General features: G+C 37.8%; 1 protein-coding gene across 2 annotated transcripts in view; it reads left to right on the top strand.

Moving 5' to 3' along the window:
• USP18 (ubiquitin specific peptidase 18) overlaps positions 1–24692 on the top strand; it is a 139972-nt gene that overhangs the window by 29126 nt on the left and 86154 nt on the right. For both annotated transcript variants that reach the window (XM_053718903.1, XM_053718901.1), the window contains exons 3-4: positions 8323–8537; positions 20774–20870. In XM_053718903.1, coding sequence (XP_053574878.1) covers positions 8414–8537; positions 20774–20870 — 221 coding nt within the window. In that variant the 5' untranslated portion in view covers positions 8323–8413. The remainder of the gene's footprint in view (positions 1–8322; positions 8538–20773; positions 20871–24692) is intronic.

Here is a 24692-nt window from a genome sequence, read left to right as displayed (position 1 = left end):
TTTCTCTTTGCTGGTTGTACATAATTTATAATTTTGGCAGTTCTCCTACAATGAGTGTTGGGTTGATTTAGGGTGTGACATACTATTGCATGTACCGCGATTGATGCTTCCGTAAAAACCTTTACAACATAATAAAAAAGAGTTTAAATGGACAGCCAACTCAAAATTTGTTATTGCTTTAAAAGATAGATAATCCCTTTATTACCCAATTCCCCAGTTTTGCACAGAAAACATGGTTATATTAATACACTTTTTACCTCTGTGATTACCTTGTTTCTAAGCATCTTCTGACAGCCCGCTGATCACATGACTTTATCTATTGACTTGCAGTTAAGCACGGGCGTCACCACAATGTTATATCTATATGGCTCACATGAACTAGCTTCACCTGATGTGAAAAGCAAATAGAAAGCATGTGATATTGGCGCTTTCTTTAGGGACTTAGAAACAGACAAAATTTTTGAGGTTTAAAGGTTACAAAGTATATTAATATAACAGTGTTAGTTATGCAAAACGGGGGAATGGGTAATAAAGGCATTATTTATCTTTTTTAAACAATAACCATTTTTTTGTTGACTGTCCCTTTAAGGATAATTTCCCACCACCTAAGAATTGGAACAGCTCTTAATTTATTAATTTTGTTTCATATTATAAGTACCTCTGAGGCGCAGTTAGAAACTTTAGAAAAAAAACAACTAAAAGAAGCACGCCTAGATTACGAGTTTTGCGGTAACAGGGGTGCGGTGCTAATGAGCAGTTTAAGCTCACCGCTCACTTACAGACAGCACTGATATTACGGGTTTTTAGAAACCTGGCGTTAACCGCAAAAAAGTGAGCGTAGAGCAAAATTTTTCTCCACATCTCACCTCAATTCCAGCGCTGCTTACGTTAGCGGTGAGCTGGTAAAACGTGCTCATGCACAATTTCCCCATAGGAATCAATGGGGGAGAGCCAGCTGAAAAAAAAACTAACACCTGCAAAAAAGCAGCGTTTAGCTCCTAACGCAGCCCCATTGATTCCTATGGGGAAAATACATTTATGTCTACACCTAAGACCCTAACATGAACCCGAGTCTAAACACCCCTAATTTTACACTTATTAGCACCTAATCTTATGCCCCCGACATCGCCGATGCCTACATTATATTATTAACTCCTAATCTGCCGCTCCGGATACCGTCGCCACCTACATTATACTTATGAACCCCTAATCTGCTGCCCCCAACATCGCCGGCACCTACATTCCTATCTACATTTATTAACCCCTAATTTGCCGCCCCCAACGTCACCGCCACTATAATAGCTCAGCTCAATCCTATTGGCTGATTGGATGAGCCAATAGGATTGAACTTCAATCCTATTGGCTGATTGCATCAGAAAATAGGATTTTTTCTACCTTAATTCCGATTGGCTGATAGAATTCTATCAGCCAATCGGAATTGAAGGGACGCCATCTTGGATGACGTCATTTAAAGGAACCTTCATTCTGTGTTCAGCCGTCGGAAGAAGAGGATGCTCCGCGTCGGATGTCTTGAAGATGGACCAGCTCCGCGCCGGATGGATGAAGATAGAAGATGCCGTCTGGATGAAGATGTCTGCCCGTCTGGAGGACCACTTCGCCCGGCTTGGACGAAGACTTCTGCCGGCTTCGTTGAGGACTTCGGCCCGGTTGGGTGAAGACGTCTCCCGGTAAGGTGATCTTCAGGGGGTTAGTGTTAGGTTTTTTTAAGAGGGGATTGGGTGGGTTTTTGAGTAGGGTTGGTTGTGTGGGTGGTGGGTTTTAATGTTGGGGGGGTTGTAATTTTTTTTTCAGGTAAAAGAGCTGATTACTTTGGGGCAATGCCCCGCAAAAGGCCCTTTTAAGTGCTATTTGTAATTTAGTGTAGGGTAGGGCTTTTTTTATTTTGGGGGGGGCTTTTTTATTTTGTTAGGGGGATTAGATTAGGTGTAATTAGTTTAAAAATCTTGTAATTTCTTTATTATTTTCTGTAATTTAGTGTGTTTTTTTGTACTTTAGATAATTTTATTTAATTGTATTTAATTTAGGTAATTAATTTAATTGTAGTGTAGTGTTAGGTGTAATTGTAACTTAGGTTAGGTTTTATTTTACAGGTAAATTTGTCTTTATTTTAACTAGGTAGTTATTAAATAGTAAATAACTATTTAATAACTATTGTACCTCGTTAAATTAAATACAAAGTTGCCTGTTAAATAAAAATAAACCCTAAGCTAGATACAATGCAACTATTAGTTATATTGTAGCTAGCTTAGGGTTTATTTTATAGGTAAGTATTTAGTTTTAAATAGGAATTATTTAGTTAATTGTAGTAATTTTATTTAGATTTATTTACATTTTTTTAGATTTATTTAAATTATATTTAAGTTAGGTGGGGTTAGGGTTAGATTTAGGTTTAGGGGTTAATAACTTTATTATAGTGGCGGCGACGTTGTGGCCGGCAGATTAGGGGTTAATAAATGTAGGTAGGTGGCGGCGATGTTAGGGCCGGCAAATTAGGGGTTTAAATAGTGTTTGCGATGCAGGAGTAAGGCGGTTTAGGGGTTAATATATTTATTATAGTGGCGGCGATGTCCGGTTCAGCAGATTAGGGGTTAAAATATTTATTTTACTGTTTGCGATGTGGGAGGGCCTCGGTTTAGGGGTTAATAGGTAGTTTATGGGTGTTAGTGTACTTTTTAGCACTTTAGTTAAGAGTTTTATGCTACGGCGTTGTAGTGTAAAACTCTTAACTACTGACTTTTAAATGCGGTACCAGGCTTGACAGGAGAGGGTCTACCGCTCACTTTTTGTCAGACTCGTAATACAGGCGCTATGCAAGTCCCATTGAAAATATAGGATACGCAATTGATGTAAGTGGATTTGCGGTATTTAAGAGTCTGGCCCAAAAAGTGAGCGGTGAGACTGTACCTGCAAGACTCGTAATACAAGCGGGCGTTAAAAACCAGCGTTAGGACCAGCCAACGCTGCTTTTTAAGGCTAACGCCAAACTCGTAATCTAGCCGACAGTTTCTAAGTAAGATGGAAGGAGTACATCTAACAAGGTAAAAACATAATGTCCCATTATGTCAATTCCAGAGAATCAAACATAATTTTACCCATACAGAAAATTATGATATGGAGGCGGTAATACTTATGGAGAATATTTCACATATGAAACTCCAAGATTAGAGATATACTTAGACAGCATTGGATAGTACTCCAATTAGACGCCCTTTTACAGTCAACAACTGTGTGAGGGACCTGAAATTATTTTTAAAAGAAATCAAAACCTCAAAAACCTGTTAGCACCCAGTAAAATTGGGTCAATGACAATGCAAATAAAATATGGGACAGTTGTATAAGTAGGTAAAGGTCTCTATAAATGTTGGCAGAACAATTAATGCAAGTGTATATATGTAATTAAAGGGTTAAAGGGACATTAAACACTTTAAGATGGTAATATAAAATGATAAATTGTGTGTGTATATATATATATATATATATATATATATATATACTGTATATAAACAAAAACTATGCAATATACTTTCATTGTTTATTTTGTCCCCTTTTCCTGTAATTCCATTCCGAAATTGTTATATTCCACACAGCCATTGGCTGCACACTCTAGTGACCTATTTATAACTGTCTCTAATTGGCCATAGATTAGAACATGGCAGCTCCCATTGTTTATTAGACACTAAAATTTTACACTTTTTTGACAATATTTAAACAGTTCATGAAACTTTAAAAAAAATATATATGTATCGTTCTCTTGGTATCCTTTGGTGAAGGAGAAGCAATCCAATACTGGGAGCTAGCGGAACACATCAGACGAGCCAATGACAAGAGGTATATATGTGCAGCCACCAATCAGCAGATAGCTCCTAGTAGTGCGTTGTTGCTCTTGAGCCTACCTAGGTAAGTTTTTTAACAAATCAAGACCGACAGATGAAAGCAAGTTAGATAAGAGAAGTAAATTGGAAAGTATTTTAAAATTGCCTGCTCCATCTGAATCATAAACGTTTAATTTTGACTTTACTGTCTCGTTAAATACTTTTCAATATATTGCTTTATCAAATTTTAGTTTGTATTCCTTAGTCATAAGTTGTGGAATAAATGTCCTAAATCAATGGGAATTATTTCCATTCAAAAACTATTTTCAATCTCTTCTTTAAGATTGTCTAAGCCTTTTACAGATCTCAGTGAGAAATAAACAGTGGCCCCTCCATTGGATGACAGGGATAGGCAAGGTGTCCGCACACAGACACCTGGTGTCCGCACACAGACACCTGGTGTCCGTGACTAGCCCTTGCAGTGTCCGCCACAACCTTTCTGATTAAATAATAGAAATACAAAAATATGTAGTGTAAATAAAGTTAGTGGCTTGTCAAGAGACTGCTAGTAATATTGGGTGATAAGTTATGGAATAAATAAAGCCTGAGTGAAATACTGGATGTGTATCTGTATCAGTATAATAACACCCAGCACTATATAATGATACAGTAGTGACACTGGCACATGCGTATAGCCAGACAAGGGCTGGTAATATGGTCAGTGGTATCTGCATCTGTATAATAACACCCAGCACTATATGACACAGTAGTGACACTGGCACATGGGTATAGCCAGATGAGGGCTGGTTATAGGATCAGTGGTATCTGCATCAGTATAATAACACCCAGCACTATATAATGACACAGTAGTGACACTGGCACATGGGTATAGCCAGACAAGGGCTGGTTATAGGATCAGTGGTATCTGCATTAGTATAATAACACCCAGCACTATACAAAGACACAGTAGTGACACTGGCTCATGGGTATAGCTAGAGGAGGGCTGGTTATAGGGTCAGTGGTATCTGAATCAGTATAATAACACCAAGCACTATACAAAGACACAGTAGTGACACTGGCACATGTGTATAGCCAGAGGAGGGCTGGTTATAGGATCAGTGGTATCTGCATCAGTATAATAACACCCAGCACTATATAATGACACAGTAGTGACACTGGCACATGTGTATAGCCAGAGGAGGGCTGGTTATAGGATCAGTGGTATCTGCATCAGCATAATAACACCCAGCACTATATAATGACACAGTAGTGACAATGGCACATGCGTATAGCCAGACAAGGGCTGGTAATAGGGTCAGTGGTATCTGCATCTGTATAATAACACCCAGCACTATATGACACAGTAGTGACACTGGCACATGGGTATAGCCAGATGAGGGCTGGTTATAGGATCAGTGGTATCTGCATCAGTATAATAACACCCAGCACTATATAATGACACAGTAGTGACACTGGCACATGGGTATAGCCAGAGGAGGGCTGGTTATAGGATCAGTGGTATTTACATCAGTATAATAACACCCAGCACTATACAAAGACACAGTAGTGACACTGGCACATGGGCATAGCCAGAGGAGGGCTGATTATAGGGTCAGTGGTATCTGCATCAGTATAATAACACCCAGCGCTATATAATGACACAGTAGTGACACTGGCACATGCATATAGCCAGACAAGGGCTGGTTATAGGATCATTGGTATCTGCATTAGTATAATAACACCCAGCACTATACAAAGACACAGTAGTGACACTGGCACATGGGTATAGCCAGAGGAGGGCTGGTTATAGGGTCAGTGGTATCTGCATCAGTATAATAACACCAAGCACTATACAAAAACACAGTAGTGACACTGGCACATGGGTATAGCCAGAGGAGGGCTGGTTATAGGATCAGTGGTATTTACATCAGTATAATAACACCCAGCACTATATAATGGCACAGTAGTGACACTGGCACATGGGTATAGCCAGAGGAGGGCTGGTTATAGAATAAGTGGTATCTGCATCAGTATAATAACACCCAGCTCTATACAAAGACACAGTAGTGACACTGGCACATGGGTATAGCCAGACAAGGGCTGGTTATAGGGTCAGTGGTATCTGCATCAGTATAATAACACCCAGCTCTATACAAAGACACAGTAGTGACACTGGCACATGGGTATAGCCAGAGGAGGGCTGGTTATAGAATCAGTGGTATCTGCATCAGTATAATAGCACCCAGCACTATATAATGACACAGTAGTGACACTGGCTCATGGGTATAGCTAGAGGAGGGCTGGTTATAGGGTCAGTGGTATCTGCATCAGTATAATAACACCCAGCAATATACAAAGACACAGTAGTGACACTGACACATGGGTATAGCCAGAGGAGGGCTGGTTATAGGGTCAGTGGTATCTGCATCAGTATAATAACACCCAGCAATATACAAAGACACAGTAGTGACACTGACACATGGGTATAGCCAGAGGAGGGCTGGTTATAGGATCAGTGGTATCTGCATCAGTATAATAACACCCAGCGCTATATAATGACACAGTAGTGACACTGGCACATGGGTATAGCCAGAGGAGGGCTGGTTATAGGATCAGTGGTTTCTGCATCAGTATAATAACACCCAGCACTATATATAATGACACAGTAGTGACACTGGCACATGGGTATAGCCAGAGGAGGGCTGGTTATAGGATCAGTGGTATCTGCATCTGTATAATAACACCCAGCACTATATAATGACACAGTAGTTACACTGGCACATGGGTATAGCCAGAGGAGGGCTGGTTATAGAATCATTGGTATCTGCATCAGTATAATAACACCAAGCACTATATAATGACACAGTAGTGACACTGGCACATGGGTATAGCCAGAGGAGGGCTGGTTATAGGATCAGTGGTATCTGCATCAGTATAATAACACCAAGCACTATATAATGACACAGTAGTGACACTGGCACATGGGTATAGCCAGAGGAGGGCTGGTTATAGGATCAGTGGTATCTGCATCATTATAATAACACCCAGCGCTATATGACACAGTAGTGACACTGGCACATGGGTATAGCGAGATGAGGGCTGGTTATAGGATCAGTGGTATCTGCATCAGTATAATAACACCAAGCACTATATAATGACACAGTAGTGACACTGGCACATGGGTATAGCCAGAGGAGGGCTGGTTATAGGATCAGTGGTATCTGCATCAGTATAATAACACCCAGCGCTATATAATGACACAGTAGTGACACTGGCACATGGGTATAGCCAGAGGAGGGCTGGTTATAGGATCAGTGGTATTTACATCAGTATAATAACACCAAGCACTATATAATGACACAGTAGTGACACTGGCACATGGGTATAGCCAGAGGAGGGCTGGTTATAGGATCAGTGGTATCTGCATCAGTATAATAATAACACCCAGCACTATATAATGACACAGTAGTGACACTGGCACATGGGTATAGCCAGAGGAGGGCTGGTTATAGGATCAGTGGTATCTGTATCAGTATAATAACACCAAGCACTATATGACACAGTAGTGACACTGGCTCATGGGTATAGCCAGAGGAGGGCTGGTTATAGGATCAGTGGTATCGGCATCAGTATAATAACACCCAGCGCTATATAATGACACAGTAGTGACACTGGCACATGGGTATAGCCAGAGGAGGGCTGGTTATAGGATCAGTGGTATCTGCATCAGTATAATAACACCCAACACTATATAATGACACAGTAGTGACACTGGCACATGGGTATAGCCAGAGGAGGGCTGGTTATAGGATCAGTGGTATCTGCATCTGTATAATAACACCCAGCGCTATATAATGACACAGTAGTGACACTGGCACATGGGTATAGCCAGAGGAGGGCTGGTTATAGGGTCAGTGGTATCTGCATCAGTATAATAACACCCAGCACTATATAATGACACAGTAGTGACACTGGCACATGGGTATAGCCAGAGGAGGGCTGGTTATATGGTCAGTGGTATCTGTATCAGTATAATAACACCAGGTACTATAAAATAATTTATTTAATTACAAATGTACCTTGGTGTCCTTCACTAAGGTCTGTACTTTGGAAAATGTCCGCCACAGCCTTTGTCTGTGCCTATCCCTGTTGTACGATATCCTTGCAAAAATTGTATTTTAACCCCTTTTATATGGAAACTGTATTATAAATAGATAATGTGCAGCTAAACTTCACCGCATAGCTCCCAGCAGTGCATTGACGCTCTTCAGCATACTCTTCAATAAAGGATACCAAGAGAATGAAGCAAATTTGATAATAGAAGTAAATTAGAAGATTATTTAAAATTCCATGCGCTATCTGTATCATGAAAGCTTTATTTTTCATTTACTGTCTCTTTGATTTTGTTGTATAAAAAGGAACATTTCTTTAAAAAGGAAAACAAACAAACAAACAAACAGGTAATTTCCCTTTTCCACTGATTTTCCAGGAGAGATCTTCCTGCCAATGCACTTTATCCCATTATACAAGACTGACCTGTACATTATTTTCTTGGGACTGATGATGTTTCTTGAAAAAGAATGTACGAGGAAGGATATATGAACAGTACCCAGTTACTTGAACATTATGAGACTGAGCAAGAAACTACAACGGCCCATAAGCCTGCACCGCAATGGTCTTATTCCACTGGAAAATTTAAAAATGGTGAGTTCCACTTGCAATAGTCAAAACGTTCCAGATCATGATTTACCTCATGTGCAGGGTAACTACAAGGGATGGGAGAATGTGTTGAAAGTGTAATTCGTTTGGTAGAACAAATAGTCCTGTGGACATTCTTTTTGGACAATCAAATGTTGATAAGAATGAAAATCCATTAAAAATCGATAATCAAACGTTATTTCCAGTTTTCAAATGTTACTTTTGTTTTCAATTGTTCATAAGTAGATCGAATATCCACTTTCGAAATTTCAAATGTAACATTCGATTTAACAAATACTATTCAGGAGTTCAATAGTTCATGTGGCAGTGAATTTGTAAATTGATACATAATGGGTACAAATATATCAATTTGAATATTTCTATTTTGAATATTGCATAATTTGAATATTACATTGAAAGAGAGCATTCGAAATACCATTACAAATATATTGATTAAAAATTTTAGAATTTGAATATTGCATAATTCAAATCAAATTATTAGAAAATTAGAACCAAATATTGCATTTAAAGAAAAGCATTAGAAATACTACTACATTAAACGAATGTTAGACTGTTGTACAAACCTACTTATCTTCTCTCATATCTACTCTTTCCTCAAACCCTAAACGACTCTTCTCCACCATTAACACTCCCCCCGTCTGTCTTTAGTGCTCAAGACTTGGCAGACTACTTTTTAAACAAAACACGTACAATATCTCAACACCAGCCTGCAATCTTCCAACAACAGGCCCAGCTACTCCCTCTGCATTTTCTATCCAGCCACTAAGATTGAAGTCTCTTCATTACTATCTTCCTCACGCCTCACTTGACCCTATCCCTTCCCATCTAATACCCTCCCTATCTTCCACCCTCACTCCTGCTCTCACTTACATCTTTAACCTATCTCTCTTACTTTCTGACGCTAACACCACAAAGCATATAATCCAGTCCCTTGTTATTTCCCGTCTTGACTACTGCAATAACCTACTTACTGGTCTTCCTCTTTCCCGCCTCTCCCCACTTCAATCCATCCTAAATGCCTCTGCCAGGCTGATCCACCTTTGCCGTCGCTCTTTATCTGCTGCACCTCTCTGCGAGTTCCTTCATTGGCTCCCCATACACAGCAGAATTAAATTCAAAATTCTCACCCTTACAAAGCTCTCACCAACGCTGGTCCCCACTACCTATCCTCTCTAATCAACAAGTATACTCCAGCTCGCCCACTAAGATCCAATAATGACCTGCTCCTTGCATCTTCGACTATCACCTCTTCCCATGCTGTCGTGCAGCACCTACCCTCTGGAACACTCTCCCTCGTCCTATCAAGCTTTCCCCTAATCTTTCTTCTTTTAAATGCTACCTGAAGACTTTTTTTGTTCAGAGAAGCCTACTACCCAACTCAATAATAAATTAATTTCACTTACCTAACATTTCCCTCATCTAACTCTGCATTAACATCTTTCTCAATCTTGCAGTCCTCACCTACTGTTTCCCAACCTCCTACCCTTCTAGATTGTAAGTTCCTATGGGATAGGGCCCTCAATTCCTCCTGTATGTGTTTGTAAAATGTTGTCTTGTCTCTTGCAATTTTTATATCATTGTTTTGTTTAAATTAATTGTACCCATGGACAGCGATGCGGAATATGTTGGTGCTTTAAAAATAAAGTATAATAATAATAATAATAATAATAATAATGTGTTAAAATTTGTTTCTAATGTTACTACTGCTCTAATAACAAGCAAACAAAATAAATGTTTGTTAGACATATAGGGCTAGATCACATTCCAGGTGCAAATTAAACAACTAGTAGTAACAATAAAAATATCCATTAACGTTTATGAAGTTTTGTGTTTGTAAGTGCCAGTATGTGATCTTGCCCATTCTTGTTTTGTGTTTGTTTTTAAATGTTTATCTATATATAGTATACCTTTTTATTTGAGTGTTATATTTGTATTGAATTATAAATTAAAAAAAAAAAAGAAAATGAACAGATTTACGTAGATCAATATGTGTCGTCACATTGAGATAATATAAACCATAAACAAATAATTTAATACAGAACCGGAAATAGATGAAAAATAATGCACTTTAATGCTCCCACTCAAGCATTAACTGCGCTAGAAGTAAGCTTTTTGTGCGAATGTATTATAAGTTGAAAGTAAACTGTTTTCGCTTGTGCGCTAACCCAACGAGCACAAAAGTCTGAACTTAGAATATCGCAGGCGCAATAACCTATAGTCCTATAGTCAATGGAGCAAAAAAAAGTGGAAAAAAACTAACACCCAACTCGCACACAAACCCGATTGTATATTCAAGTACGCTAACCCGACATGAAATATGAATATTTCACATTCCAATGTTCTTCACATACAAGAATATGTTCTATTTATTCTTAAACAAATATTTCTAAATATATCTGATCTTTTTTTGGTAAAATCTTTATATATATATAATAAATCCAAAGGATGCACTCGCCCTAATTCAAAATATTTAATTAGTGAGTTAACGTTTTCGGGGAGTAACCCCCGCCCTCAGACTCCTGTGAATAAAACAAAGTTTTTTTATATACTGGATGGCACCCCACAGTTGTACGGCAGGAACAGACAGAGAGTGCTGATATCTTGGAAATATATATATATATATATAAATATATATAGCAATAGATATATACAAATATATATAGGAATATCTATTTAGAAATACTTAGACCATATTCTGCTATGTGCAGAAGATAGGAATGTGAAATATTTACAGTAAATACATAGTTAAAACCTTTATTTAAAATAAATATTGCATAAATATATTTTTACATGTTTTTAAAGGGCTCCAATGCACTTACAGATATGTCTATGTGCACAAATGTCTGTAAGTACATACTGTATATACACATATAAATATATATGTACACATATATAGACATATGTAAAGGGTGAGAGTAGAGGGTTCCAGACTGTAGCGCTCATAGGGTGGAGGAAACATAAACAAGAAACAATTTATGGTGCAGTATGTATGTACTAGTAACCAATATGGTGAAAAAGAAAGAATAGTGCTCACCTTTTTAAACCTCAAACATGTGAGGTATGTGAGAAACGTTGGGGGGAGTAGATCCCAGTCTTTATTACCGATGTTTGTCTCCTGATGCCTTATTGGAGTATGGTATTCGGTATTCCAGGAGAGGAGAAGCAATCTCTACACCAAAAGTCAAAGATACCGTACTCCACAAGAGGAGAAGGATATCCTAAAGGCACACACAGAAAAAGAAAGAAGCACCATATTCTACCGAATACCATACTCCAATAAGGCATCAGGAGACATCTGTAATAAAGACTGGGTTCTACTCCCCCCAATGTTTCTCACATACCTCACATGTTTGAGGTTTAAAAAGGTGAGCACTGGTCTTACTTTTTCACCATATTGGTTACTAGTACATACATACTATACTGGACCATAAATTGTTTCTTGTTTATTTTTCCCTCTCACCCTTTACAATTTATTCCATTGATGATAGTGGAATCTCCAGACTAAACTGCCTTTGAAATACACCAGGAGGGATTTTTAAAGGGCAAAATAACTATTTGCAATGCACAGCGCAAGCCAAAACACCCTATCGTTTTCATATATAGACATATATATATAATATATATATATATATATTTATATTTATATTTAGACATATGTATGTATCTCTAACACCTAAGTCTAATTAATGGTCATAATTTGGCTGCAGATCAGCAAGGACAACCCAGGTTGTTCACCAAAAAAGTGGCCGGCATCTAAACTTACATTCTTGCATTTCAAATAAAGATACCAAGAGAATCAAGAAAATTTGATAATAGGAGTAAATTATAAAGTTGCTTAAAATGTCATGCTCTATCTGAATCACAAAAGAAAAAAATTGGGTTCAGTGTCCCTTTAAAGGGACATGATACCCAAATATTGAATCACTTGAAAATGAGGCAGCATTTCTGCCAAAAGCTCAGACAATATCACATGAACAAGGTTTCAGTGAAATCCCACTAGATTGCAGTAAAGCAAACTCAACACTGATTTTTTTTCACTACGCAGATGATAGTAAAAGAGAGTCGCTTTGGAGCACAGAACACTTACTCTGGTAAGCTGAAGTCTTTTGTGTTTACATAGAAAATGTTCATGTGATATTTTTTGTCAACTTTTTACAGTTATGCTGCCTCATATTAAAATGATTATTTATAAAATTATCAGAGCACCTCTAGTTGATCTAGTTTGTTTTACACAGTATTTTTTTTTTTTGGTACTGTCCAAATTCTCTCATTAAAATTATTATTGCTTAACACTGAGTTACCTTTGGGAGCCCCCAAAATAATTTTGCACCAGAGCTCTCTGTTGTTTAGGTCCTGATTCTGATGATCATAATTATGCTGTTAACCAGTTCAAAGTTTTAAAAGTGTGATGTGAACAATATTTTTTAACCAGAAAGCTGTGTCTATTAACTGATGCTTTCCAAAAACCTTTAAAATAGAAACAAATGATGTGCAAACAACCAAGATATTCACTTTGTTTTTATTTAAAACAAAAAATAAGAAAGTACATAATACTTGAAAATGTTTATTGTTTAAAAGATAGATAATCCCTTTATTACCCTTTCTCCTGTTTTGCATAATCAACACTTTTTACCTTGGGGCCGATTTATTAAGATGCGGGCAGACGTGATCCACTGTAGCGGATCATGTCCGCCCGACATCACTAAATGCTGAAAGCATACGCTGTCGGCATTTATCATTGCACCTTAAAGGGACATTAAACACTAAATACACGCTAGATAGAATGATGCATTCAAAGAAAAGATTAGTCCATGACTAACATGTAGATGTATTTTTTAAAGTTTCATTAGTTGTTTAAAAAGTGACAAAATAAGTGTAAAGTTTTAGTGTCTATAAAACACTGGGAGCTGCCATGTTGTAACTTGTGTTACCTTCTCTGTTGTGGCCAATTAGAGACAGTTATAAATAGGTCACTAGAGTGTGCAGCCAATGGCTGCGTGGAATATAACAGTGTTCTGCACTTCCATTTCTAACAGGAACTGAAAAGCTCACAATTTCAGAATGGAATTACAGGCAAAGAGGACAAAATAAATAATGAAAGTATATTGCAGAGTTGTTTTATATATACAATTTATCATTTTATATTACCATCTCAAAGTGTTTAATGTCCCTTTAAGACCGCTGCTTCTTAACTTATGTTTCCGGCGAGCCTAAAGGCTCGCGCAGAAACAGCTGCATTCGCAGCTACATAAATCTATTTCCTTGTATCTAAGCCTCTGCAGACTGCCCCCTTATCTAATTTCTTTTGACAGACTTGCATTTTAGCCAATCAGTGCTGACTCCTGAGTAACTCCACGTGCATGAGCACAATGTTATCTATATGGCACACATGAATTAACACCCTCTAGTTGTGAAAAAATGCATTAAAATAAGAGGCGTCCTTCAAGGGCTTAGAAATTAGCATATACTCGATCCTCCTGCGCTAAGGCCAGATGATTCTGATACTTAGCTTAATTCGTGGGAATGGATATAAAATAAATAATTAAATAAGTCAAATATGTACTTAAAAACAATTTAATTCTAAAAGTAAAAATAATATAGAAAATCAATTTAATTCTGTTTAAAACAATTGTTCATGGTTATTGCAGTGTGACAAACAGCAAAAGCAAGCGTTTAGCGGTTAGTTTTTTTAATCAGTTTTGCTCTTTAACTGAACAGATATAGTGTGTTGTACAAGCGGAAGCAATTATGCATAAAATAAAGTCACGCAAAAAAATGCAGAAAATAGCAAGCAATAAACTGTTGTGCAAGTAAATGTGTTGGTATAAATGTCCACTTTTAGATAGATTTGCAAATCTATTAATCTAACCCGGATCCGTTCACTGTTTAATGGGTACAGGTTAATCCTGGGTGATAGTGAGAGTTATTTTAAACTTGGGTTTATAACACAACGTGTGCAAATCCCCTTTTTTTCACATGTGGATATAACCTTCTTTTTCACATAACCATTAACAGAGGGTTTTGTTTTATTCAAAACTTTTGTTACCAAAGTACCTTAGGCTGCTAGATACAGCTGGGCGCCTCGCTCGGCGCTTGTTGAAGAAAGCTTGAGAAAGGTGTATAACCGAAACGCGTTGCTTCTTTTTGGCCCATCTAGGCCACCGTAGTCTGTGACGTCAGACTCTCAGCTGTGTTTCCCGGTAAGGAACAGACCGGGCGATAGCTTCTTGCTACAAACGCCAGATCAGGCGTCCCAACTACACAAGGAGATTTCGAGGTAACCTGGTTTTACCGCAAAGTCTGACGAAGTCAGACCATCCACCTAACATTCCCTGTGCAGAGGGACCGGACGAAAACTTTCTTCAACAAGCGTCGAGCGAGGCACCCAGCTGTATCTAGCAGCCTAAGGTACTTTGGTAACAAAATTTTTGAATAAAACAAAACCCTCTGTTAATGGTTATGTGAAAAAGAAGGTTATATCCACATGTGAAAAAAAAGGGGATTTGCACACGTTGTGTTATAAACCCAAGTTTAAAATAACTCTCACTATCACCCAGGATTAACCTGTACCCATTAAACAGTGAACGGATCCGGATTAGATTAAAGTGAAGGTAAAGTTTTTTCATTTTGAAGACATCCATGCATTCTTTATTATTTACATAAGATAATCGCTAACTTTTTTTCACTTTTTCTTTTATATTTTAAATATTATATATATTTATCCATCCCTACCGTTATGATGGTGACTCCGCCCTATCTGTATTTCCTGCTTTTCTGGTAAGTGATGTATAGAGCGGTCCCACCCGCTCTATACGTCACTCAAAAGCGCGTTCACGATGCTCCTTTGAACTGCGCATGCGCAAATTGCCGATTTCACCCTCCACTCCACATGCGCAACTTGGCGAGTGCTGGAAATTCTAACTGCATACAGTTACGCATGCGGGAAACGGAAGCGCGCGTGTATTCCGATGTAAACAAAAAACGACAGCGCATGCGCATACCATCAAGGAGGCAAATGACGTGGAGTGACGGCCGCCTAACGGCCAGATTTTCAATTGGACTATGTAAAAACGTGACCTGACCGAGATAAAAAAAAAAAAAGGGGGTTGAATTTGAATACCGTCAGAAATGGACTTATAAAGCAGATAACCTTTGTTTACAATAAGATTTATAAATATTGATGAATGAAACTCATACTGATTTGTATCATATAATAAAATACTAGATCAACATGAAGCTACATTTACCTTCACTTTAATAGATTTGCAAATCTATCTAAAAGTGGACATTTATACCAACACATTTACTTGCACAACAGTTTATTGCTTGCTATTGTCTGCATTTTTTTGCGCGACTTTATTTTATGCATAATTGCTTCCGCTTGTACAACACACTATCTCTGTTCAGTTAAAGAGCAAAACTGATTAAAAAAACTAACCGCTAAACGCTTGCTTTTGCTGTTTGTCACACTGCAATAACCTGCTTTCGTCTTTCACTTCTAAGGATCTAAAGGATCTATACATGTTTTTTGCTGTGTATGATATATGTTAACAGCTTGCCATATTTATATCTGTGGCTATTATTGTGAAGCTAGATTAGTTTAATCTGTTGCTACTGATATTTACATTTTTTTCATTTTATGTGCGCTTTATCTGTTGTTTTGCTCTGCCCTAATTGAGTTTTTTATATCCTTTCACTAACTCACTCTATGCACTAACAGTCTCTAAGCACTACATCTGGCTATTTATGAATTTCCTTTTCCTACCAATTACACAATAGTTCTTGGAATTGTGTTATTATGGTTTTATGAATTGTTTTTATGTTCTGCTCATGAACAATTATTTTTAACAGAATTAAATCGATTTTCTATATTATTTTTACTTTTAGAATTAAATTGTTTTTAAGTATATATTTGACTTATTTAATTATTTATTTTATATCCATTCCCACGAATTAAGCTAAGTATCAGAATCATCTGGCCTTAGCGCAGGAGGATCGAGTATTTCTTTATCCACTTTATATCAATATCTTTCTGGGGACTATTGCTATCTCTCCTGTTTTTTGTTAGGTTTGGCATTTCCACCTCTGTCTCTAGCGCTCTCTCAAACCCCTCTTTTTTTCTAAGAATACAAGAAAACAAAGCAAAATTGATGATAAAAGTAAGTTGGAAAGTTGTTTAAAATTACACATCCTTACTAATCGTTAATGTCTATGCCCCCAATGAACATCAGACACCATTCCTGACAAAACTAAGCAAATTACTGACTCAATGGAAAAAACACAAAATCATTATGGGGGGCGACTTCAACTTATAACTAGACCAGGTTCTAGACAGGACAACAAATAAAACCCCACCACTAAGACCCTCCAGCTCCCCCATGAATATTTTAAAAGACTTCTCCTTAGATCACAATCTGATTGATAGCTGGAGATCCTTAAACGAAAAGGTTAGGGATTATACTTATTTCTCCCCAGTGCATCACACTCAATCTAGACTGGACTATATTTTCCTAAGTCAGATTCTGCTCCCTCTTCTATCTACTGCTATAATCTTAAATTGCCCCTGGTCAGACCACTCTATGGTGGAAGTCACCATCTCTGGAGTCTTAAATCTGAACAGAACTAAATCATGGTCCCTCAATACCAATCTGTTACAAGACGCTTTAGTATTACAAAAGATCAGGGAGCAAATAGAAGAATTTATAAGATTTAACTCAGGTAGTACATCCAATCCATCTTTTGTTTGGGGTGCGCTAAAAGCCTACATAAGAGGCAGTTTGATAGCAGAATCTAGTAAACGAAACAAACAATATAAAGCCAAACTTTCACAATTACAATCAGAAGCTAATGTATTACGATCTCAAACCACTGTTAATACTAGCAGAAAAATGAGAACAAAACTGAAAGCTATAAATGATGAGATAGATAAACTTCTAAATAAAGATGCAGTCAGATCTATTAAACAGATAAACACTCACTACTACATATACGGGAATAAGCCAGACAAAATGCTAGCTAATAGACTCAAGGAAATTACTAGAAACACTACAGTCCCACAACTCCAACTATCAGACAACAAGAGTATTAATGACCCCCTCCATATTGAAAATGCTTTTGCCGATTTTTACCATGACCTCTATAACCTTCCCACACAACAGAAAGATACTGACAGATCCAAGGACTTAAACACATTTTTGGGTTCAAGGCAATTACTGAGGAAGAACGCTCCAATCTAAATGCCCCATATCTGAGTTAGAGATAAAATACACTATAAAAACTATAAAAAGCTCCAAGACGCCAGGTCCGGATGGATACTCTGGTATTTTTTATAAAATATTCCAGGATGAAATAGCACCCCTGCTCTCCCAGATGTTTAACTCTATAATGCAAAAAAAAGGAAATGCCCAAAGAAATGCTCATGGTGAGAATAGCAGTCATCCCAAAACCGGGAAAGAATAAGCAGCACTGTCAAAATTATAGACCCATATCACTGATAAATCAAGATGTTAAAATTTTCACAAAAATCCTGGCAAATAGATTTAACCCCATTCTCGAAAGATTAATCCACCCGGACCAGGTAGGTTTTATTAGAAATAGGGAGGCCCCAGACAATACACATAAAATAATTGACCTGATTAATGTGGCCACGACTGAAAAAACGCCTTCTCTGTCCCTCTCTTTGGATGCAGAGAAGGCATTTGATAGAATCGATTGGAATTACATGTTTGCGGTACTGAAGAAAACAGGTATCACGGGAGCTTTCCACGATGCCCTCACTATGCTTTACTCCCACTCCTCAGCCTTTGTCAGACTTTCAGGATACCAATCTAAGTTTATACAAATTAGGAACGGGACGAGACAGGGATGCCCCTTATCCCCACTGCTATTTGCTCTATGTGTTGAGCCATTGGCCATTCGAATCAGAAACGACCCTAACATCTCTTGTCTGCGAATAGGGGATAATGAATACAAAGTCTCGCTATTCCCGGATGATATCATATTATCACTGACTAAACCACTCCTCTCTCTCCCTCCGTTATACGCAATGCTTCACCATTATGGAACCTTATCTGGGTATAAAATAAACGGGGACAAATGCGAAGCGCTGAGTATTAACTTACCCCAACACACTAAAAAGCTATTAGAAATTAATTTCTCCTTCACTTGGGCACATAAAAAGCTTAAATATCTTGGAATATATCTCACAGCCGACATTTATTCTCTATACCAAGCAAATTACCTCCCAATGTTTACACATATTAGGAACTTAATTATGAAGTGGCTAAAGCTTAAGATCTCCTTCTATGGTAGGATTGTCTCCACAAAGATGACCTTGCTACCAAAACTATTATACTTATTTCAGTCCTTACCGATCTCTGTTCCTATAGCTGAGCTCAACGCGCTGCAGAGAGATGTCTTGCACTTCGTTTGGCAGGGAAAGCGTGCCAGAATAAACAAAAAAATCACGAGTATGCACTGGAGAGATGGGGGGGGGTAGGTCTCCCACACTTGACATCTTATTATTATTCGGCTCGTATGGCCCAAACGACACATTGGTTTAATAAGACACAACAACCTCTATGGACACAGATTGAATTGCAGATTGCCAACACAGGCCAGATTTCTAGACTACTATGGACCCCAAAAAAGTATAGTCCTTCCCCACTATTTAAATATGTAGCGATATCCCACACAATTTTTCTATGGAATAAACTGACTGCCAAATACCCCTTAATTCAGGATAAATCTAAACTAACACCTTTAGTCTTACCACAGATCACAATGGACTCAAATATACAAAAAAAATGGGCTAACAAAGGACTTTATAGAATTGCAGATGTGTATATAGATGGACGTTTCCTCTCATACGAACAATACAGAGACATTGACCCCAATGATAAAAATATATGGTATCACTATTTGCAGTTAAAATCCAGGACTAGAGAAATAACAGATCTCTCCAGATTGCCATTGAACACGGCTTTCGAGTCACTATGCTTATCCAAAGAGTCGACACACGGTACAATTTCATTACTATACCCTACATTTAATAACCAATTTGGAGAGACTTAGCCTCCAAACATACTGAAATGGGAACAGGACTTAAATAAGACCTGGGCTCTAGAGACATGGAAGTCTAATTTAGCTAAGGGTCTCTCCTTTTCACATAATGCCATACTGAAAGAGAACTACCTCAAGGTAGCGTTCAAATGGTACATTCATCCAACTAGATTCGGAAACTCAGAAGGACCTTCTTTAAACCCTTGTTACAGAGGTTGTAATGAAAGGGGGACATATATACACATGTGGTGGGAGTGCGGTAAAACTAGAGAGATTTAGGGAAAAAACTCAGAGCTTCTCAGTTTAATATTCCATAAACACATCACATTATCTCCTGAACAAGCACTGCCACACTTCCTGATTCCCAACATTCTAAAACAACATCAAAAAATAGTAATGACCATATGTATAGTTGTTAGGATCAGCATAGCACAATATTGGAAATCCACACCCCCGAGTTTTACATTTATCGAGAAAAAAAAATAATTCACCATTACGAAATGGCTAGCCTAGCAGCAGAAAACCTAAATACGAAAGATGAGTTCATTACACAGTGGGAACCATTCATTATGTATCATGAAGCTAATAGACAAAGAGTTACTGAAACCTTATAGCGAATATCTCACATGTTTATGGGAACTCAGTAGAGAGCCGGGACCGATTACCGATTACCTATCACCTCCACCATTTAGGTGGTACTTGTCTTTGCTTAATTAATGCTTATAACCTTTGTTTCCTTTCCTGAGAATTAATGAGTACCACAATTATGAGCCTTGTCGAGCAACAAGATGAAAATATGAAAACCATGGACTTTAGAGGAAGAGTAACTAGACCATAAAACTGTTAAGGTTCATTTAAACTGGACAATAATAGAAATTTACCAAATGTAATACTATGCTGAGTGTACATGCCTAAATTTGTTATGTTATTGGAACTATAAAAATTCAATAAAAATCTTTTCAAAATAAAATTACACACCCTATCTGAATCATAAAGTTTATATTTGACTAGACTGTCCCTTTAACTTGAGCGGTGTTTTTGTACTCCACTTGTAATCTAGGCCTTAGAAAATGGAAATTTATTTGAGAATATACCTGAATAAAATCTTGGTATGCAATTAATTTGTGAAATCTGTTATAGTTTTCTCATTTCCTTCACAGGAGCTGTTGGGCTGTGCAATATTGGGGAGGCAGGGAGCTTAAATCCCTTGCTACAGACCCTCTATATGAACAGGAAATTTACAGACATATTAAATAGGTAAGGACCACAATATTGCTCTTTTCAATGAAAGGTTGTACAAAATTTTTTAAAGGGACATTCTAATAAAAACAAAAAAAATGCCCTTGAATGTATTTCAGTTTTGAATAGAGGCTTTTATGTAAAACACGTCTTGTTATTGATAATTAAAACGTGTCACTGCTGGCTTTGTGGCTGTATTTGCAGTTCCACCCAGCTTTTAATAGAAGCATTTTTGGCAACATAACTGCTGCTGTTCAAAACTGCTATGCACTTATTTTTCAATACTGGGCCAGATGACGAGTGGCACGCTAACAGTTAGGTGTGAGCGATATCGGGTTTATCGCAGCTGTTTGCGCGAGTCAGAAGGAGTGCTCATATTACAAGTTGAAAGTAAATGCAAACGTGTGAGCGCAATTATTATTATTATTATTCTTTATTTATAAAGCGCCAACAGATTCCGCAGCGCTGTTCATAGGTAACAAAGATAAAAGGACAGTACAATATGAGACACCAGACAAAATTTAACAAACAAATACAGGAGGAATTGGGAGCCCTGTTCCCGTGGGAACTTACATTCTAAATGGGTAGGAGGGTGAGAAACAGGAGGTGTGGACTGCAAAGGTGGGAATGATGTTAGTGTGAAGTTAGATGAGGGCAACTATTAGGCAAGTGGAATTCATTAGCTACTGATTTGGTTATAGGCTTCCCTGAACAAGAAGGTCTTTAGAGAGCGTTTAAAGGAGGAGAGGTTGGGGGAAAGTCTGACAGCACGAGGAAGTGCGTTCCAGAGGGTTGGTGCCGCACGAGAGAAGTCCTGTAGTCTAGCATGAGAGGAGGTGATGGTAGAAGAGGCAAGGAGTAGATCGTTGTTGGATCTTAGGGGACGGGCTGGAGTATATTTGTTGATGAGTGAGGACAGGTATGGGGGGGGCTGCATTGGTGAGGGCTTTGTAGGTCAAAGTGAGAATTTTCAATTTAATTCTGCTGTGAATGGGGAGCCATATATAAATTTGTATATATATATATATATATATATGTATGTGTGTGTACAGTATTTATATGTGTATATATGTATTTACAGGCATATATAAACATATAAACACTTAAATACATGTGTAAACACACACACACACACATATATATATATATATATATATATATATATATATATATATAGAGAGAGAGAGAGAGAGAGAGAGAGAGAGAGAGAGAGAGAGAGAGAGAGAGAGAGAGAGAGAGAGAGAGAGAGAGAGAGAGAGAGAAAATAACTCATTGTGTAGTTCATTGACAAATCTAGAGAGGCCAGAAGGCTTATTTTTCCCACAGAAAAACTCTGAATTACATTGTTTCCAATGCAGCAAAGGGTTCTGGGTTGGTTATGAATCACTGCACTAACCCTAGCTAAGTTTATAAGCTGTGTGAACAGCAATGCTTTGTCGTAAAGGGAATCTGCTGAAAAGCAGACTTGAAGTAAAAAGGTGTGTCATTGTGAACCTAATTTGCATATCTTACCCAGAATCCTTTGTTGCATTGAAAACAATGTAATTCAGATGTTTTCTGTGGGAAAAATAAGCCTTCTGGCCTGTCTAGATTTGTTAATGAACTACACAATGAGTTATTTTCTCTATATTTTGTGTGTAGTGGAGGATTTTAAACTCACCTTTTACCTCCCCCTAATTTTAAATGTTGTGTGTATATATATATATATATATATATATATATATATATATATATATATATGGAGTCCTCTGCATGTAAAAACATATTTATCCAATATTCATATTTAATAAAGTGTTTTATTTTGTATGTATTGTAAATATTTCACATTCCAATGTTGTTCACATAGGGAAATATGTTCTATATATTTTTAAATAGATATTCCTATATATATCTGTATATTTGTGTGCGTGTGTATATGTATCTGTGACTAAATAGAAAATATTCTTCTATGTGAAGAAGATTGGAATGTGAAATATTCATATTTTCATGTTGGGTTAGTGCACCTAAGAAAATGCGATCGGGTTTGTGTGCGAGTAGGCTCTTTTTTCTCTCACTTTTCTCGATCCATTGACTTCTATGGGGGAATATGTTAACGCAGTCACAATATTCGAAAAACAGGTTTTTGCGCAATTCGGTTTTGCACGTAAGCAAAAACGTTTTATTTCAACTTGTAATATGAGCGCTACCCAATGCGCGCAAAAAGCTTATTTCTATCCGGCGTTAGCGCGCGAGCAGGAGCGATAAATAGCGCTCATTAGAAAACATGCATTTCCTGCTAGTTCCAAATTAATGCAAACAACATTTTCATTAAAAAAAAATCTCAATGTATTTTTGATTATAATGTGTCTTAGTTCAATGAGTTAACAGAACACATACTTAAAACGCCTGTGTTCCACACACACATTCCTGGCATCCATATTCTGCATAATATCAGGGTTTCTGTGTGGGCTACTTTCTATAATTCCCTGGTATGTGCTGTTGTATTCTCATTCCCAATGCATGACATTTTAACTGATTTTTTAAAAAAACTGTATATAATAATAAAATGATGAATCTGGTTTATACATACTATACTCAAGATCAAACTGTGGCCAGTGCATGTATAAGGTTTCACATAGAGAGTTTGATTAGAGGAAAAAATATGATTTGTTGTTGTTTACTTTGATTTAGGATTTATTACATTTAAGATGCAGATAAGTAATGGGGAGATACAGCTATAAAAAGAAACAAGAGAGGTTATTGGAATGGACACAACAGACTATGGGGCCGATTTAACAAATGTTGGACGGACATGATGCACTGTCAGCATTTAACATTGCACAAGCATTTCTAGTACACATTCTTATGACCGCTGCTTCTTAACTTATGTTTCCGGCGAGCCTCAAGGCTCACGTGGAAACAGCTGCATTCGCAAGTATTGTAAATTAGCCTAAATGTTTAAATGCTAGGGTTCCTTAAAGACAGCAATACTGTTCTGCTCCCTGGTGGGTCCATCGCCACCTGTTCTTCTGCATCCATAACTATAAGTACACCCTACCACCAGTCACCTATAACTGGTCATTGCACCCAGGGTTCAAGTTGTACAAAAAAAGTGTGGGAACTCACCAAGACATCCACCCCCCCTTCAAAATTAATATTGTTTTATATATACACTTACACACACACACACACTCTATTTATATGTATATCAATTATACACTTTAGTTAATGAAAGCAAATTATATCCAATGAAGGGTTGAATGGTTGCCTTTGGGCCTGAGAATCCTACTCTGTCACCGAGTGTCACCCACTTAAGGGGCAATAGTACTATTTCTGCTGAGGGGAGCTAAATAACCCTAGAGTAAGCCACACAGAAATGTAAGCACCATGTTTTACACAGTGTGGGGTGATCACACAGCAGGACCACTGACAGGCTTGCATTTAGTGTATTATAGGAAATGTTACTGCCCATTACTAGAGGATCTCTCTATCCCTCTAAGCAGACTGTGCTCTAGCTCCTCTCACCAGCAGCAGCAGTGTTTACTGAAGTGTTAATGTTCTCTGTCCAGAGGGAACTTAGTTCCTTCTGAATAAAATAGTGCAGGAACTCCGTTCCCATGCGTTCCCGCTTGACTTGATCCCCTGATTGCACCCATTATGGTCCTACCCATTGCATTAATGACCCATAATGCCCCCAAGTACCATGAACTCACCACATTCAACATCTACTTACCATGCAACCAACCCCCGGTGGTATGCACCTACTTTCTCCAACATAGGTGTGTCCGGTCCACGGCGTCATCCTTACTTGTGGGATATTCTCTTCCCCAACAGGAAATGGCAAAGAGCCCAGCAAAGCTG

Source organism: Bombina bombina, chromosome 6 (genome assembly GCF_027579735.1).
Source record: "Bombina bombina isolate aBomBom1 chromosome 6, aBomBom1.pri, whole genome shotgun sequence".
Lineage (NCBI taxonomy): Eukaryota > Metazoa > Chordata > Amphibia > Anura > Bombinatoridae > Bombina > Bombina bombina.
Note: the sequence above shows the minus strand (reverse complement) of the source record. Positions and strands in the feature narration are given on the sequence as shown.